Genomic DNA, 17,645 nt, shown 5'->3' with positions numbered 1-17,645 from the left:
AAAAAGAAAAATAAATTTTAAGAAGAACAGAATCAAGCGGAAAGAGAGAAAATGATTATGTCAAACAATCCTAAATGTATTTTGAATTTTTGAAGTATAAAATAAATAAAGATTGCTATTTTCACTTGCTTGGCGAATAATAAATGAAATCCGTGTTTCTTTTTGTAAGAACTGCCATGGTCAACCGTTTTTAACCTTATATAACTCGGTAATAAAAACATTATTTTAATAGTGTATTATAGTAATAATAGGAATAACTTTGGATATCCAAGAGCGACACCTTTCACCGTGTCGGTATAGCAAATTGATTTGTTGCAATGTAAAAAGCGAATTTTATTGTTTCATATTAATGTTATGTTAGTTTTCACTAATGTTAGAATATTATATTAAGTTTAAATATGTTAATTTGTAACATAACTTATAACGAGGTTTTTTATGCATGCAAATAAATGGTTACAATATCATACAGTTGTCTTTTATTCATTTAACAAATTGAATTGCTCTTGAAACTTAGTGCAGGTACTGCAGGTAAACGGGACATTGCTAAAATGATAAACTCCTTTTAAAAAGAATGACAATGCTAAAACCTAGTAATCGTCGCTGGTTTGTCATATAGCGGGCTTTTAGATTAGGAATGCATACAAATTATTTCGATGTTAGTAGTCATTGCATAGCTTAAAAACGGTTACAGCATTTTTTTAGAGCATATACGATAGTATAAAATTGTTTAGTGTCTTTGCCGTTATTAAGCTATGTTTTTAGATTATTATGCAATGCTCAGTTACGATTACTATAAACACGTAAATTTACTTTGCCGTTATTAAGCCATGTTTTATGTATTATTCAATCCTAAAAAACGGCTAAAGTATACTTAACCGTGTTTTAACAGTAAAATCATACATATTTTAGGAATTATTTGCATAACTTAAACACAAAATGGCGAATTTCTAATAAATTAAACAATATTTAATTAAATTGATTTTAAATAATGTTAGCGTGAATTTAGTTTTAATTTAAGAATAAAAGAAATCTGGACTAAATCGACACATTTCCTAGAGATATGGGTTTTTATGTTTTTTGCCCATTGTTGCCGACTCGCGGCAACACGATAATATTTACGTTACGTAACTATTAAGATCGAAATAAACGACTTCATACATATTGCGTGTTTATTTTCCGTATCAGTTTTTTCATACGACACATGTCAAAGTCAAAAATAATTAAATTCATAACAGAACATATATGTCTATAAAAAGGTAAGTGACGCAGGTTACACTCGTAGAAAGGAGTCCGCAACATACTCCCCGGCAATGCGCGAGTAAGCGCATTCAGGATCAGTCGGAAGGCGGACGATCTTCACAGCGGGGCGCCGCAGCACTCCCCGGCAGTGCGGACGTCGGCGACTCGTACACGTCCATCAGCTCCTGTGAACACTTTAATTATTATGCCCTTTGGCCAGATGTTGCGTGGTAATCCTGGATCGGCAATAACAACCACATCGCCTTCTCTTAGGTTCGGTCGTTCGCGAACATGTGATCTGGGTAATAACGTTGGCAAATATTCGTAGACCCAACGATTCCAGAAGACATCACTAAGTCTTTGGGCCTTTCGCCACTGTTTTCGTGTAATTAGGTCTTGGTCAGTGAAAGTTCCAAAATGTGGCATATTGTTTCGTCCCGCAAGGAGTAGATGGTTCGGGGTTATAGCCTCACGGTCATCTGGATGCACTGAAACATGTGTCAGAGGGCGCGTGTTCACTGTCCATTCCGCTTCGGTTAGCACAGTTCTCAAAACTTCTTCTGTTGGGAATTGTTCTCTAAGGGTTATGCTCAGCGCACTCTTGATAGAGCGAATTAGTCGTTCCCAACACCCTCCCATATGGGCTGATGCAGGTGGTATAAAGCTCCAGTCGATCCCTTTATTGAGGAGAAAATCCTTAATCAAGCCTTGATCGATTGCCTTGATAGACCTCTTGATTTCGGTGTCAGCTCCGTGGAAATTCGAACCGTTGTCTGAATAAATAACCATTGGCGATCCTCTGCGCGCTATCATCCTGCGTAAAGCTAGTATAACGGAGTCAGCAGATAATGATGCGGCCAACTCGATGTGCACAGCTCTACTCGTCATGCATGTGAACAGAGCACCGTATCGCTTCTCGTGTCTTCGTCCAATAGTCACCATCATGGGTCCGAAATAATCTAAGCCACAATGACTGAATGGTGAGTGATGATGTGCAAGTCTAGCTGGAGGTAAATCTCCAAGCGGAAGTCGCGTCGGTCGGGCTTTGCGAATTCGGCACAACTGACAAGATTTGGCAGCCTTCCTCACGCTGGGGCGCAAGTTGAGAATCCAATACTTCTGGCGTAAGGAATTCACAACAGTCTCATTATTTCCGTGGTTAGCTCGCTCGTGGTGATACATAATAAGTAATTTAACATATGGATGTTTGCCGTCCAATATAATGGGCTGAGTGAGATTCTGATCTACTTCGTTAACAGCGCCGGCTCTCCCCCGCAATCTCAATAATCCATGATTGTCAATGAATGAACACAAGTCATGTAGTCGACTGTTCTTATCACAAGGCCTATTATTTCTGAAATCTTCCAATTCAATCGGGAAGCTTTGACTTTGAGATTGCTTTGCCCATGCCTCTTCAGCTCTTTTGATATGTTCCAATTTAAGACCAGTACGTTCCTTCGTTCGAATACTCTCCAGGAATGTAAAAACATGTGCTGTGGCTCTGATGAGTCTGAGCCATTTAGGTAATCTGGTGATGTCAGGCAAACATGTAGTAGTATATGCACTCACTGGGAGGACATCGTAGGTAGGTTTCTTAATTTCCAATAGGCTCGTTGGTGCAGCAACTTCACTGTGAGAGGGCCACCTTTCAGGCTGTTGGTATAGGAATGACGGGCCTTTGAACCATCGGTGTTCGGGATCTAAATTTTCAATTTCTCTGGTAGCGTCGTCTGCTACGTTATGTGACGTCGAAAGCCATCTCCACTCTCTGTTATTCGTATTTTCTGCGATTTCACCCAACCGATTAGAAACGAAGGTTTTGTAGTTTCTCGGGTCTCCCTTAATCCATGAGATTACGGCTGAGGAATCAGTACAAAAATACCTTTTAGCGGGTTTAATGGTGTCATGATCTTTCTCTATTGCACAAGCAAGTCGTGTCGCAAGAACAGCAGCTTGAAGTTCAAGCCTGGGAATAGAGACTGGTTTTAGTGGGGTCACGCGGGATTTACTGGTGACAAGCGCAACCCATATCTTTCCATCTTCTCGTACAAAACGCCAGTACGCCACTGATGCGTATGCTTTCTCGCTGGCGTCGCAGAAAATATGCAGTTCAACAGCGCAACTAGTAGGCTCTGGTGCGTAGTGCCGTGGAACTTTACATGTGCAAACATTAATAAGACGACCAATCCAACGCTTCCATATAAGATGATCGTCATCTTGCACATCTTGATCCCAACCTATTCCAGATCGCCATATTTGTTGAAGAAGGATCTTTCCTTGAATGACAATAGGCGTCAAAAGACCAAGTGGGTCGAACACACTCATCACAACTTTTAGCGCTTCTCGCTTTGTGGGTTTTCGCGTGTGGTCAATAATTTCGGTGGGCAATTTTGTCAGGTTTAAATTAAACCCAAAAGTATCTTCACACGGATTCCATCTTAGTCCCAGAATTTTGACATTTACATTGAAATCGAGGTTAACGCCTCCTGAGCCTCTTTTGCTTTCTTCAATTTCTTGCATAACGCTTTCGTTGTTCGATACCCATTGTGTTAAAGTGAACCCCCCTTCCTTGTTTATATGCGCAACTTCTTTAGTGATTTTACGAGCTATTTCTACGGAATGGAAGCTGTGTAAATAGTCATCCATGTAGAATCGGGTCTTTATTGCTTCCACAGCCTCCGGATAATCCTCAGTGAAATCTTCTGCGTTTCTATTTTTTATATATATTGCAGTTGCTGGCGAAGAAGTGGCTCCAAAAATTACTGATTTCATTTCGAATTCCTTCATAGGCCCTTTTCTGTCAAATTCTCTCCAAAGAAAGCGTTGAGCGGGACGGTCCTCTGGTCTTATACGGATCTGAAGAAACATTTCTTTTATATCCGCAGATACGGCTACTTCGCCTTCTCTGAATTTAAAAATGACTGCTAACAGTGAGAGTAATAAGTCGGGTCCGGTGAGCAGTTTGTCATTCAGTGATATACCTTGCACTTTACTGGCAGCGTCGTGCACGATTCTGAGCTTTCCTGGTTTGTTAATGTTAGTAACTCCAAAATGAGGGAGATACCACTTCTTTGGCGATTGAACTGGCTCACAGGGACCAGCATACCCACTGTTCAAAAAATTGTCCATGTTGTCTTTGTATTTTTGGCCATACACCAAGTCTTTATCCATTTTCTTTTCTACAGATAATAATCTCTTTGAGGCGTGGGAAAAGCTCTTGGGCATTACAGGGTTATCCTCTTTCCATAAAAGTCCTACTTCCCATCTTTTGCCATCTTCTACCCTTCTCGCTGTCTTTTGTAGAATCGCAATGGCTCGTTCATCATCTTCATTCAACTTCATCTTATTCGTGACCCCTAGAGCGTCAATTTTGAAATAGTCTTCAATCAATCGATGTAAATCCTCGTCAGTGTGGCCTACGAAATGTACAGTGTTGGTGTGTGAATGGGAAAATCCATGCACAACCCACCCAAGTGGAGTCAGAGTGGCTAATGGTTCGGTTCTTTTTCCTTTACGAACCTCTTTCGTAATGGTCGCCTGCCAGTTGTCCAGGCCGATCAAGAGCTCTGGGACTCCATACTCATAGCATAGCCCAGTCTTGGGTAGGTCCTTTAGATGTTCGTATTCGTCGATGTTGGCAACAGTTTGTGGTGAAATCGGTAATTTTTCAACTGTTCTGACGTCGTATAATTTTAGTGGCACATTTGAGGGTCCAGTAACTTCTACGTCAAGACGTTGAGATCCGTGATGATCGGCGGTCGCGTTCATACCAGTCAGGCTCATTGGTTCGGCGATCCCTTTCAGGCCAATTTCATTTGCGAGATCTTGCTTTAGAAGAGTTAGTGTACTTCCTCCGTCCAAAAAGGCGTAAGTTAATTTGGACTTTATTGGTCCTTGGATTCGGACAGGAATAAATTTTAATAGAACCCGAGATTTGTTAGCTCTGCCACAAGCCGTTGTCTCTTGTGGTGGTTTCTCAGTTTCTACCTCCGGGTTTGATTGAGGGCTCGATGTTGATGGGTGTACGAAGGCTGATAAATCGGGTTGACGAGGTGTCGGAGAGTGAAGTAGTCTATTGTGAGACATCCGGCATCCCTCTGTGCCGCATGGGCGGGCTCGGCAGCTCTCTCTATGGTGCCTAGACTTCAAACACTTAAAGCACACCTTAGCCTCTTTCGCCCATTCCCAGCGTTCATCAATCGACAGGCGGAGAAACTGTTCGCAGTTCTTGAGAAGGTGAGTCTTGGAGTTGCAGTATAGGCATAACATTTCTAGGGGAGCTTTGGGCTGACTTGAAGCATAACAAAGTTCAGGTTCAGGATCAGAATCACTATCTTCAGATATCGCATAATGAGTCTTGTGCTGTTGCATCGGTTTTATTGCAGTGCGGGTAGTCTCGTGCATCCAGTACTTTGAGGTAGTTTGGGCTTCCTTCTTTAAGAACTCTGACAGCTTGACAAGTTCAGGTTCTGTCTGGTGTTCATGTTCTAGGGCGTAACTAAGCCAGCGAGTCTTGAGGTGGGGTATCTTCTGTTTCAGGGTTCGTAAAAGCTCCATGTTGTGTAGGTGTTCAGGCTTTTTAAGGGCTTTGATAGTTGAGACACAATTTCGAACCTTGCAGGCAAATTTACTGAGCTGGTCTGTGTTGTCAACAAGCTTAGGTAAGTCTTTGAGTGCCTGTATTTCCTCTTGGAGTATCAGTTCCGGTAAGCCAAACCGTAGTTCGAGGGCTTCCATGATCTCGGCGATAGAAACATGAGTATCTAAAAGCGCGGCGACAGTGACGCGAGCTTCTCCTTTTAAACAACGGCGGAGTTTGGAGATGACTTCGTTTTCGGTCGACGAGGCTCTGGTGTCTGCAACGGCTGCTTTAAACGAAAGCCATTCGTTCACGTTTCCATTATAGTAAGGCAAGTCTTTTACTTCGCTTGGACGGCGAAGATTAGCTATCTCTCGAGCTAGTAGTTGTATATCCGAAACCGTAGGGTCGGGACGGGCATGGATAAATTCCTCATTTGGCGGTTTACGTGTCTGAACTCGTTCGACATATTGTTGACGTTCCACGTGGTTTGCTGGTTCATAGCGACGGGCTGGTTCGTCTTGTTCGTGGGCGTGTAGCTCCGTTGTCAACCATTTTTGAACGCGGCTACGACTAGTGCGGCTTGATTGCGAGCGACGGCTTCCCTCGGCGTCTAGACGTGCCAATGTTACTTCAAGTTCTTTCTGTATGAGGGTTTGTTCTAAGTTTAGTTTAGCTAGTCGTTTCGCGGCTGCTAGTTCAGCCTCCTTCTTTCTAACGACTACGCTACTAACGTTAGATCGAATGGTTTGTTCTCGTTCAGATATATTGTGGCTGATAGTGCTTGTCTTCGATCTTACTCTTAAAGAATTATCTTTGACAGGGGTAGACGTGGTCGGTTCTTTATTTTCAGCGGACGTACCCGGTTCCGGTTCTGGCTCTTGCATGTTCTTGGCGCGGCTCCTCGTGACTGGCCCCGACATAGTTCAGTTCGGTTCAGTTTGCAGGGGGAGTCAAACGGCGGCGCGGCGCTGGATCGTGCGGCTCGATGGACCACTATGTTGCCGACTCGCGGCAACACGATAATATTTACGTTACGTAACTATTAAGATCGAAATAAACGACTTCATACATATTGCGTGTTTATTTTCCGTATCAGTTTTTTCATACGACACATGTCAAAGTCAAAAATAATTAAATTCATAACAGAACATATATGTCTATAAAAAGGTAAGTGACGCAGGTTACACTCGTAGAAAGGAGTCCGCAACACCCATATCTCAAAACTATCATTTGTGGGTTAGATGGGTTTTAGTGATAGGACGGCAGTATAGAGCTATTTTGCTGTACCAAACAAGTACTCAGTAATTGTTTTACCTATTCCATTCCGCGGTAGATGTTATACAATACAACAATCATATAATTATGTAGGTATTCTATTCATTATACATACATTAAGTTGTACCAAAGACATAATAATTATGTAACTCTATATACAGCTAAAGTCTAAGAAAAAAACGTACCTCAAAACCATACAGAAAAAGGTACGGTGTCCTGGGTGGCGATACACATTTGGGGGACGCTCAGCTAGATGGCGCTAATATTTGACATTTTAACACATATCAAGCTAAGAATATGGACCAAATTGTCAAAACTGAGGTCACAAGTTTTAAGCCTGTGTCGAGATATGACGGTGATTACACATTTTACTTTGACAGTAACTCTTTATAATACTCGATCCTCTTCGGTTGTACCAACCCTACGAATGTACATAGTTGAGGGTAGGTACGAGTAGTGTACACAATATGGGCACAATAGCCCCGGATGAATAATCAGTATGGAATCACAGTCCTTCATTAAATATTTCCTTGTTAAACAGGTGATTGCTAAACCATGAATGCATAAAGGTGGTCGCTTAGTATGAATTCTACACAAATAATTACATACCAGTTTTGTTGCTTTTGCTTGTACATGAATATATCCGAGAAGCAAAAAGTTATTACTATTAATTGCTCTCTAACCCTCACTTAATACGATATGTATTATTTTATAATTAGACGAGACGACTATTTCTTCATCTAATTATTGACTACATTAAGGTTCCTCACTTGCTAGAAATAAATTAAAAACCCTTCAAAATATGTACGAGTCACGACTGTTATAGGATGTTCATTTATGAATCGTAAACTAGAACTTTCCTTTGCTAATCCGCGAATAGATAACGTGCAAGTCAATCAGTGCTAACCTGTTATAATTACTTGCGTATTTTTTACATGCAATTAAGTTTACGATTAACATGGATTTCCGCAAAGTAACGCCTGATTCCATCGATTATTGTTCATTTATGGATTGCACTTAAGGATAAGTATATCAAGGTGAAAGAAAATCAAACTATTACTCTTTTATACGTATGGCCGTTAATTAAAAAACAAACTTTTTATTTTCATATACGTGAACTTTTCCTCAAATTGAATACAAATGTTTTATACTAATCTTACCGAAAGTTTAATTTTTAAATTGTTTTCCGAGCAAAGTTCGTCTTCTAGATTCTATATCCTTACTAATATAAATGGGAAAGTGTGTGTGTTTGTTTGTTTGTCCGCCTTTCACGGTAAAATGGAGCGACAAATTGTCGTGATTTTTTAAGTGGATATAATTTAAGGGATGGAGAGTGACATAGGCTACTTTTTGTCTCTTTCTAACGCGAGCGAAGCCGCGGGAAAAAGCTAGTTTGATTATTAAGGGCGAAGTGACGGAACCCTGAACAAAAATATAAGTGAATTCCTTAAGTAGCAGATTCAATGAGTAATTATTTACTTGCTAATTAAGAGACTAGTTCAGAAACATACCTACTAATATTAATCGATTCGCCAACTGGACGATTCATGTATAAATTGATGCAATTTTTTTATCTGATATCATTTCAAATCTAATTGTCCAACAACAAACTTCCGGACCATGGTACGTGCTTTGATTTGTTTTTGCATAAAACAATGATTGGAATAAATAAATCAAAATAATTATTAATTGCTAAAGTATTTTTTGTCTTAGAGAAATGTCATCTAGTTAAATCGCAATGTATTTATACTAATAAACATTAAGACCGTTCCGAAGGTGAGTGGCATTTTACCCGTATTTACCTTGTAATCATCAACAATGTACTTAATTGTTTCAGATCATAAAGGCAGCAATACTGTTCCTCTTTGGAACAACGTTAACATCGGGTCAATTCTTCCCACGTAAGGGCATTCCCATAAACAGAAATGGCTGCCCATCAGGCCCTGAACTAGCTCCAATAATTTGCAAATTTATGCAGCCTATGCTGTCACCATTCAAACCTCAGCTTATTGCACCTTCGACATATATCGCGCCACTGGTAGTAGAAAAATGCGATAGTCCACAACTGCAAATGGATGAACTGCCAGCACCTATCGAAGAATTCAAACCTCTAGTGATCCCTGAACCGCCGGTGCTTCCACCAATGACGATTCCGAAGTTTCCCGTACCAATAATTATTGAAGCACCACCCGCACCTGTTCCAGAACCTTGTGACTCCGCAGACCTCGTAGTTCCTGTAAATATTCCTGCAGCTCCATTGCTACCGCCCATGGAAATACCTTACATTGAAATGAAACCAGAACCAGAAGAGATTCCTGAAATCAGTTCAAATACTATTGAAAGTATTGAATTGGAACCAATTTCGATACCACAGCCTCCTGAATTACCGACATTCGTAATGCCAGAAATTCCTACTCATGTTGTAGCAGCAGAGCCTGCAACGCCATTCTTCAATAACCCAATCCCTGCGTATATTGAACCTTTGTCACCTTTGCCTGTTGCTCCAGAATTACCTTCTTTTGTAATGCCTGAGTTCCCCGCAGTTCAGATGGCAGAGCTTGAATTGACTAAGCCTGTTATACCTTGCTTAGAAAATTTACCGATACCAGCGCTAATCCCCGTTTATGTAGAACCGCTGGCACCAGTGCCGGCTGCCCCAGAATTGCCAGCATTCGTAAAGCCGGAGCTCCCCACAATTGAAATTGCAGAACCAGCCCCTTTGCCTGCTGCACCGATTATGGATGTGCCAATGCCGACATACGTCGAGCCCATTGCATCTTTACCAGCTGCCCCAGAATTGCCATCATTCGTAATGCCGGAGATTCCTACAATTGAAATGGCAGAACCAGCACCTTTGCCCGCTGCACCGATTATGAATGTGCCAATTTCGACATACATCGAGCCCATTGCACCTTTACCCGTTGCCCCAGAATTGCCAGCATTAATAATGCCGGAGCTTCCCACAATTGAAGTGGCGGAACCCGCACCTTTGCCTGCTGCACCGATTATGGACGCGTCAGTTCCGACATACGGCAAACCCGTTGAACCTTTACCCGTTGCCCCAGAACTACCAGCTTTAGTAATGCCAGAACTTCCAGCAATTCAAATGGTAGAACTAGAATTGCCCAAGCCTGCTACGCCGTGCCTAGAGGATGAGCCAATCCTAGCGCCGATCCCAATAGCTCCACTACCCGCAGCCCCTGAACTACCAGCATTCATAATGCCCGAGCTCCCTATTGTGGCACCAGAACCACCCAAGCCTGAAGTTGCGCCTATGCCTTTTATACCTATTGCAACTCTTCAACAACCTCTACCTGAATACCACATGGTAGACTATGAACCAATGCCAGTACCACAAGCTCCAGAGTTACCGCCTTATGTAATGTCTGCGATGCCGATTTATGTACCAGATGTGCCCGCTCCCGCAGCGCCGTGTCTTGAAGACTTACCAGCGCCAATTGTAAACCCGGAGTATATTCAACCCCTAGCACCATTGCCAGCGGCCCCTGAGCTACCCCCAGCAAGCCTACCCGAGCTCCCTGCCCCTATCGAGCTTCCTTCTCCATTTATTGTCCAAGCTGAGGCTTACCTTGAAGAAAAGACACATGAGCCTATTGTTATTCCCCAACCGCCTGCATTACCGGAGATAACAATTCCAGAACTTCCCATGCAAGTTTCTTTCGAGGAGCCCGCACCGTGTGCGTCCGCCGTTGTACCTCCTTTTTACCAAAATCTCTTTCCGAACTTTGTTACAATTTATAATGAGAAGGCCAAGGAGCCACAAAATATTTTCGTACCGAGCCAACCAATTGGATCTACGCCGTGCGTGTACAATCTCGTAATTCAACACGTGGTGCCAAATATGTTTTCAAATTATGTTAGACCTATGGAGAATATCGAAATCAAACCTGCGTCCTTCAGGCCTTGTTCATAGATATACCCAGTACTATAGGAAATACTTAAAAAATAAATGAACAATTTAATTTACAAAACCTTGTTATTGTTCTCCAAAGTGGCGTTAGTCGCAAAGTATTGTTACATAGTTCTATTTTTGAAATCCAGCATTATAGGTTGGTCGGGTCTGTTGATTAGCAGTGTTTTAATTCCAAGTGCTTTGCCTTCCCAATGGAGCTGGAATTCACGTACCATCTGTCGAAGAAAAAAGGAAAGTGTGTGTGTCTGTTTGTTTGTCCGTCTTTCACGGCAAAACGGAGCGACGAATTGACTTGATTTTTAAAGTGGAGTTTTAGTTGGAGAGATAGAGAGTGGCATAGGCTGCTTTTTGTCTCTTTCTACCCCCCCTCCTTAAAATAAGGGGGGGGAGGGTTTGTATGGAGAATTCCAAATTTTTGTAAGTTAACGCGAGTGAAGCCGCGGTCAAATTAAAAGCTAGTAAATAAATAAATATTTTAAAGGAACGATGAGTTGATTGATGTGTCAACGACTTACCCTTATCAAAGTAATACACATGTTTTGTTCAGCCAGTCTCCTTGCGATGCAAGATCGGGGCCCAAACCCAAATGGGAGGCTAAGAAAAGGGTGCAAATTCTCGTAGAGGGGAGAGTTGCGAATCCAACGGTCGGGACTGAACTTTAGAGGATCCTTCACGTATTGGGGTAAGCGGCAAGCCACCATGTTCTGGGTTAATATGACTGTCTGGAATACAATAAAACAATAAATAAGTTTTAAGAAGAAACAATCAACTACACTTTTCTCCCAACTATCAATATCATCAAATCCAAACTGTGTTGTTTTATTCTATTAGTATCCAATCCAACATCAGAAAAGTTAAATAGTGATTAGTGAGATAGTGAGTCAAAATCTTCATACTTAAAGTTGAAAAAAAAAACAGAATTGTTTATGAAAGGGGAAAATACATTACTACACTCACATTATTGTTTTTAAAAATCAATAGAATGAAATTTAAGAATTATCTCGTATTTATAAAGACATTGGCTAAAATTTCGTGTAGGTATTTTATTTAGCGAGGATTACTTACGTCCTTAGGTATATGATATCCTTTCAATACGATATCTTTTTGTAGTAGCCTGCCCACGCCTATAGACACCGGATTTAGTCTCAAACTCTCCTTAACACAACTCCTTAGGTAATGTGCCTTAGACAACGTATCTGCAGTTAGTGGAGTATCTTTACTTGGGAGGATAGTCAGGGCCTCTTGGAACAGTTTCTCTTGACATTCTGGGTTGTTAGAAAGATGATATAGTGCAAAACTTGTTGAATAGGCTGTCTGTAAACAAAAAAGTAATCAATTAAGGATAATGATGGTAATACAATAATTTTCTTTTCCCCTCACTAGCTCGGAAACACGTGTTTTGTCCTTTAATACCAGCGGGTAAAAACGCATTATATCCACTAGTGGGTAAAGTAATTTGGCCTTGAATAAAGTCAAATTAACACCTTTAAAGTTGATAAAAGTAGGTGAATCTAGTAATAAAGATGATTTACCACCTGTGGAACTACTGGAAGCAGTGATAAACGCATTTTTTGCGTTGTAGTTTCCTCGCTACAGTGAGGGGAAAAGTTTTATGTTACACTCTGGTGCAAATGTATTTTACTTCTCGTGTGTTAAAAAACTCGCAAGTTCAGGATTCTATTCTCGAACCACTCGCTTTGCTCGTGGTTCAACTATCGGTAACTAACTGAGGGTATCGGACTCGATACCCTCAGTTTTAGGCGTAAACTGCATCTCGCCGTTCACTACAGCCTTATGATAAGAGGGAAAATAGACAACCCGGTTGCGTTGGAAGGTATCCGTCTCTTTGTGCCTGAAAAATATGGGCGAGCGGGGCGCCGCCGCCGGCCGCTGTTCGTGGCGCCGACGGAGGGGCCGCGCACGCGCCGCGCCAGCAACGCGCCCGGCGCTCGGGCGCCGGCGCTGCTCAACCGACTCGTTTTAAGCCAGGATGCCGACGTGTTTGCCGATAGCTGGCACACGTTATTGTGTAAAATACGCGCACTTTGCAATGAATTTAGCTAAAATTTATTTTATGTATTGATTAATTTAATTATTCTGTTTTAGTATTATATTGTATTGTTAAATACCTCCTAATAACATTATAGGCGCTTTGGTACCACACTGTAAGCTTATGATTGTAATTGAATAAATAAATATAAATATAAATATAAATAGAATCCTTTCACTTGCTCGTTTTTCAATTCCACACTCGGCGTTAAAATACAACTTTGCCCCCTTGTATAACAAATAACTATTACGTTTTAGAACGTCACCATAAAATTCTTGGAGCTCAGTAATACTTAGGGTCCATTTAGACGGCACAAGAACTCGCATACGAGTTTTATTACATTGCGGTATTTGATGGCTGTGCAAAATTGTATGTAACCTCAAAAGCCCGCAATGTAACTTATGTAACTAAAATCGCATGCGAGTTCGCACGTCGTCTAAATCAGGCCTTACTTTCGACTTAAGTACTTACTTTTATAGCTTATAATATACTTCATTTCATAATAATCATTGTATTCTTACCGTATCGATAGAAGCCATTAGAATATCGACTATCATTCCTAGAATATCCTTCAAAGTCACGTTCGACGACTGTTTTAGGAAGGATGCCAAAAGCGAGTGGTTCAGAGGGTCTACTGAATCTTCGAAGAACAGAAAATTTGAGACAAGTAATCTGTTAGCTACCCTGAAAAAATAAGTAGGTAGTAATAAACCTCATTAGTGATGTTGGAATTTAAAATTAAGTACATTTACTGTCAAATCACCCAACAGTCGAATTCTATATACAAGTGTTCTGGCCTCTAGTCAAACGTACAACCGTTTTTGCTCGCTCACAGACGACCGATACACAACTGTATTTAATTTTGTCGCACCCATATACCTTCGCGTTGCCTATACGGAAGCGCGATAGAGAGAAATAACTAGGTACTGTATGCTACGGAGCATCCACGATTGTCCTCTTGGCTAGAAGGCAAGTGATCAGAGATTATTCTATTCAAAGACTACGGCGGTGGTCCACTCCGCGTTTATATGGACGAAAATATAAAACTCAATTTTTAGGGTTCCGTACCATAAAGGTACAAAAGGAACTCTTATGGTGCGACTCTGTCCGTCTGTCTGTCTTTATAATGGGCTACCCGCTTTTTTACTACACCTATTATGTTGATAATATTCCCCATTTTTGTAATTTTATGGCCTAATTACAAAGGATACAAGGTCTTGCTTTAAAACGTATAAGTATGTAAGACATTCATACTTCTCCAAGTACTCCTGAGAATTAACCAGTTTTCTGTACAGAGGCGTCTTAAATTTTCTCCAAAGGAAGCCTTTGTCCAGTTTCATAATCCCCGCGTTGGAGCCGAAGGCAGCTTTGATCGTCATACTACTGCGGGACCGAGAATCCTGTTCTTCTTCTGAGAAACTGTTGAAACGCTCGTTGAAAGCCACCTTTCCGATTACTGAAAAGTATAAACTAAACTAGGTATATTATGTCATATTAATATTGATGAACATGAAGCGCTGGTGGCATAGCGGTAAGAGCGTGCGACTTTCGATCCGGAGGTCGCGGGTTCGAACCCGGCTTGTACCAATGAGTTTTTCTGAACTTATGTGCGAAATGTCGTTTGAAGGACAAGGAAGGTCGGTGAAGGAAAACATCGTGAGGAAACCGGACTAATTCCAATAAGGCCTAGTTACCCGGATTGGATTGGAAGGTCAGATGGCAGTCGCTTTCGTAAAAACTAGTGCCTACGCCAAATCTTGGGATTAGTTGTCAAAGCTGGGGTCCAGGCTCCATTGCCGGGATAACGTAAGGAGGATGATGATGATTCTTATTGGTGAACAAGAGAATGACCAAGAATGATAAATACAATATTGATGAACGCCAATGATGAAGGGCTTCGGGTCGGTTGAACCAAATCGTCTGTCACAGATTTATTGTTTGCATATTTTTTAGGGTTCCGTACCTCAAAGAGGAAAAACGGAACCCTTATAGGATCACTCGCGTGTCTGTCTGTCCCTCTGTCACAGCCGATTTCTCCGAAACTACTAGACCGATTTACTTGAAATTTGGCACACGTATGTAAACCTGTGGCCCAAAGACGGACATGTAATATAATTAAATGAAATTAAACGAAATTTAATCATAGGGGGCACTTTTGGGGGGTAAAATTGAAAATTAAAAATCAAAGTTATTAGAACTATATTGTGTTACATATCAAATGAAAGAGCATTTTATAAGCATCTCAAATATATTTTTTTTATAGTTTTTATTTTGGTAATTTAGAAGTAATTTAAGAAAAGAAGCAAAAAATGACCATCCCCCCCCCCCCCCCTTATCTCCGAAACTACTTAGCGTAAAATTTTCAAAAAAATACACGAGCTAGCCCTCTACCTGTAAATTACAGGAAAATCTATTAGAAATCTACAGTCAAGCGTAAGTCGGACTTAAGAGAAAAAAACTCAAATTGAGATTTTCACTCACTGCCGCTGCAAGTACTTACTAAATGTTTTGAAATTTTGTGAGCGCCATGGACAGATAGAAAGAAATTCATTTCTGTTTAGAAATTGTTAAAAACTTTAATCATTTGCCAAAATGACTTAAGTTGCTACTAAAAAAGAGGCACTTAAGACTGTTTAGAACTGCACTGACCATAATATTGCCCTAATAGGTCCAAAAAATTATGTATATATACGAAAACAAAAAAATTGTGCCACCGACAACCAAAATCTAAAGTCTATTTGCTCTATCTCTTATAGTTTCCAAAATGTACTCAAATTTTTGAAAGTACAAATCTAGTGTACGTTGCTATCACATGTCGTCAGGCGCTCATGACCTTTTTGTATGGAAATGTCGAAATCCGACTCGCACTTGACCGATTTTCATTGTTGTTGTGTTTTATTATAGTTTTGAAGGAGGTTTCATGTTTTTAACTACCAACGCAAAAACGACGGAGTGTTATAATAATAATAGGTTTGACGCTTGACATGTCTGTCTGGCATCATACTCCCGAACGAATCAATCGATTTTGATTTAGTTTTTAATGTTTAAGGTGAATTCGTCGGGAGTTTTTTTTTTGTACCACGTAGGTGGCAAACAAGCATACGGTCCGCCTGATGGAAAGCGGTCACTGTTACATATGGACGCCTGCCACTCAAGGAGTGGCACATGTGCGTTGCCGACTCGACTCATTAGAAACTTGTACAAACCTGTACTTAGAAGAGGCCTGGGTGCTGACGACTCAAAGGACCGAAGGAAGGAGGAGGAAGGAAGGAAGGAAGGAAGGAAGGAAGGAAGGAGGAAGGAGGAAGGATCTATTGTCCTAATTACTTCCGTAGGTCCTCCAGTCGTCAGCATACCGCACCCTCGTTGAGCTCTGGCTGCCTTACTCACCGGCAGGAACACAACAATGAGTAAAGTCTAGTGCTACTTGACTGCGGTCTTTTGTAAAGCGGAGGTAATTCCCCAGTTAGACTCTGCTCTACCTTAGAGTATATTCAATTTAGTATTAGAGTTATCAGTCAAGAAATTCAAATGCAGCGCCATCTATTATTAGTTTCGACAACTTTTCATGTGACTTTCCATGCCTAAAGGTTCGCACAAGTCTCAAGTCGCGTAAATTACTTAGTAAATTTTGCCGAGAGACGGCGCTTAATACAATAATACTCATTAGAGTACCTATACTTCTAGTCAAAGACATATATAACTCCGTATAGACAGATAAAGTCTAAGAATAAAACTTACTTACCTCAGTGCCACACAGAAGAAGGGCTCAGCTAGATGACGCTAATATTAATATTTGAAATTTTAAAACATATTAAGCTAAGAATATGGGCCAAATTGTCAAAACTGAGGTTCAAAAGTCTTAAGCCTACGTCGAGAGATGGCAGTCTATGTACTGTGATTACACATTTTACTTTGATTCTAACTCTATAATACTCGATCTTCTTTGCTTCTTAGCACACCTCGGACACTGGGCCAGGCCATAAATTATTAAAAAAAAAAAAAATCGGACACTGGGGATCAAATATTTGAAAGAGGCGCATTCCTAGCACACAGTCTTAGATCGTGTAGGTGAACGTACTATGCTTGTATGCGTGAAATTTAATATGACAGGTCGACTGTTCGTGTTATTGACAGGCGGTAACTGTGAGGTAACCGAGAGGGGGTTGGCGGCACTTTCAGCGGGGAGTGGGGGTGGCCATACTGTACGATAGTACTCTTTATTATACTGTGCTTCTAGACGTCTTATATGTATGAGTACCAATTGTGGTAGGGGATAGTGAAAAAATAAGATCAGATCCCTCAGAGGCAACTAATATGGGCGTAGCGCAAGAATCGTCAGTATTTAACATACTTTTTTCACTTCTCCTTAACGACCTACCGGTTGCCATACAGGCTGCCAACATTTTAATGTACGCCGATGATGTTGCTGCCATAGTTACTGCACCAACGTCTGAAAGTCTTCAGCGAGCCTTGAATGAAACGACAACTCAGCTGTCTCAATGGTTCGCATGGAATGGCTTAGCTTTAAATCTCAAAAAGACTCACTTTGTGCATTTTAATCT

General features: G+C 41.0%; 2 protein-coding genes across 4 annotated transcripts in view; both read right to left on the bottom strand.

Moving 5' to 3' along the window:
• The window catches only part of LOC125226137 (cytochrome P450 302a1, mitochondrial), a 40,537-nt gene that overhangs the window by 10,416 nt on the left and 12,476 nt on the right, over positions 1-17,645 (bottom strand). For 2 of the 3 annotated variants that reach the window (XM_048130027.1, XM_048130025.1), the window contains exons 4-8: positions 14,335-14,536; positions 13,602-13,764; positions 12,096-12,344; positions 11,546-11,752; positions 11,090-11,245 (exon numbers count right to left, since the gene is read on the bottom strand). In XM_048130027.1, the coding sequence (XP_047985984.1) occupies positions 11,132-11,245; positions 11,546-11,752; positions 12,096-12,344; positions 13,602-13,764; positions 14,335-14,536 (935 nt within the window). In that variant the 3' untranslated portion in view covers positions 11,090-11,131. Of the gene's footprint in view, positions 1-11,079; positions 11,246-11,545; positions 11,753-12,095; positions 12,345-13,601; positions 13,765-14,334; positions 14,537-17,645 lie in introns of those variants that run through there. The other variant, XM_048130026.1, reaches the window with a different exon arrangement.
• LOC125226552 lies at positions 1,357-6,741 on the bottom strand. The gene has a single exon (XM_048130546.1). The coding sequence runs from the start codon at positions 6,739-6,741 to the stop codon at positions 1,357-1,359; it is 5,385 nt and encodes a 1,794-aa protein (XP_047986503.1).

Source organism: Leguminivora glycinivorella, chromosome 5 (assembly GCF_023078275.1).
Source record: "Leguminivora glycinivorella isolate SPB_JAAS2020 chromosome 5, LegGlyc_1.1, whole genome shotgun sequence".
Taxonomy (NCBI): domain Eukaryota; kingdom Metazoa; phylum Arthropoda; class Insecta; order Lepidoptera; family Tortricidae; genus Leguminivora; species Leguminivora glycinivorella.
Note: the sequence above shows the minus strand (reverse complement) of the source record. Positions and strands in the feature narration are given on the sequence as shown.

Bases quoted from the DNA above. Each gene is read 5' to 3' on its own strand.
- LOC125226552 (XM_048130546.1), bottom strand. From the start codon at position 6,741: ATGTCGGGGCCAGTCACGAGGAGCCGCGCCAAGAACATGCAAGAGCCA.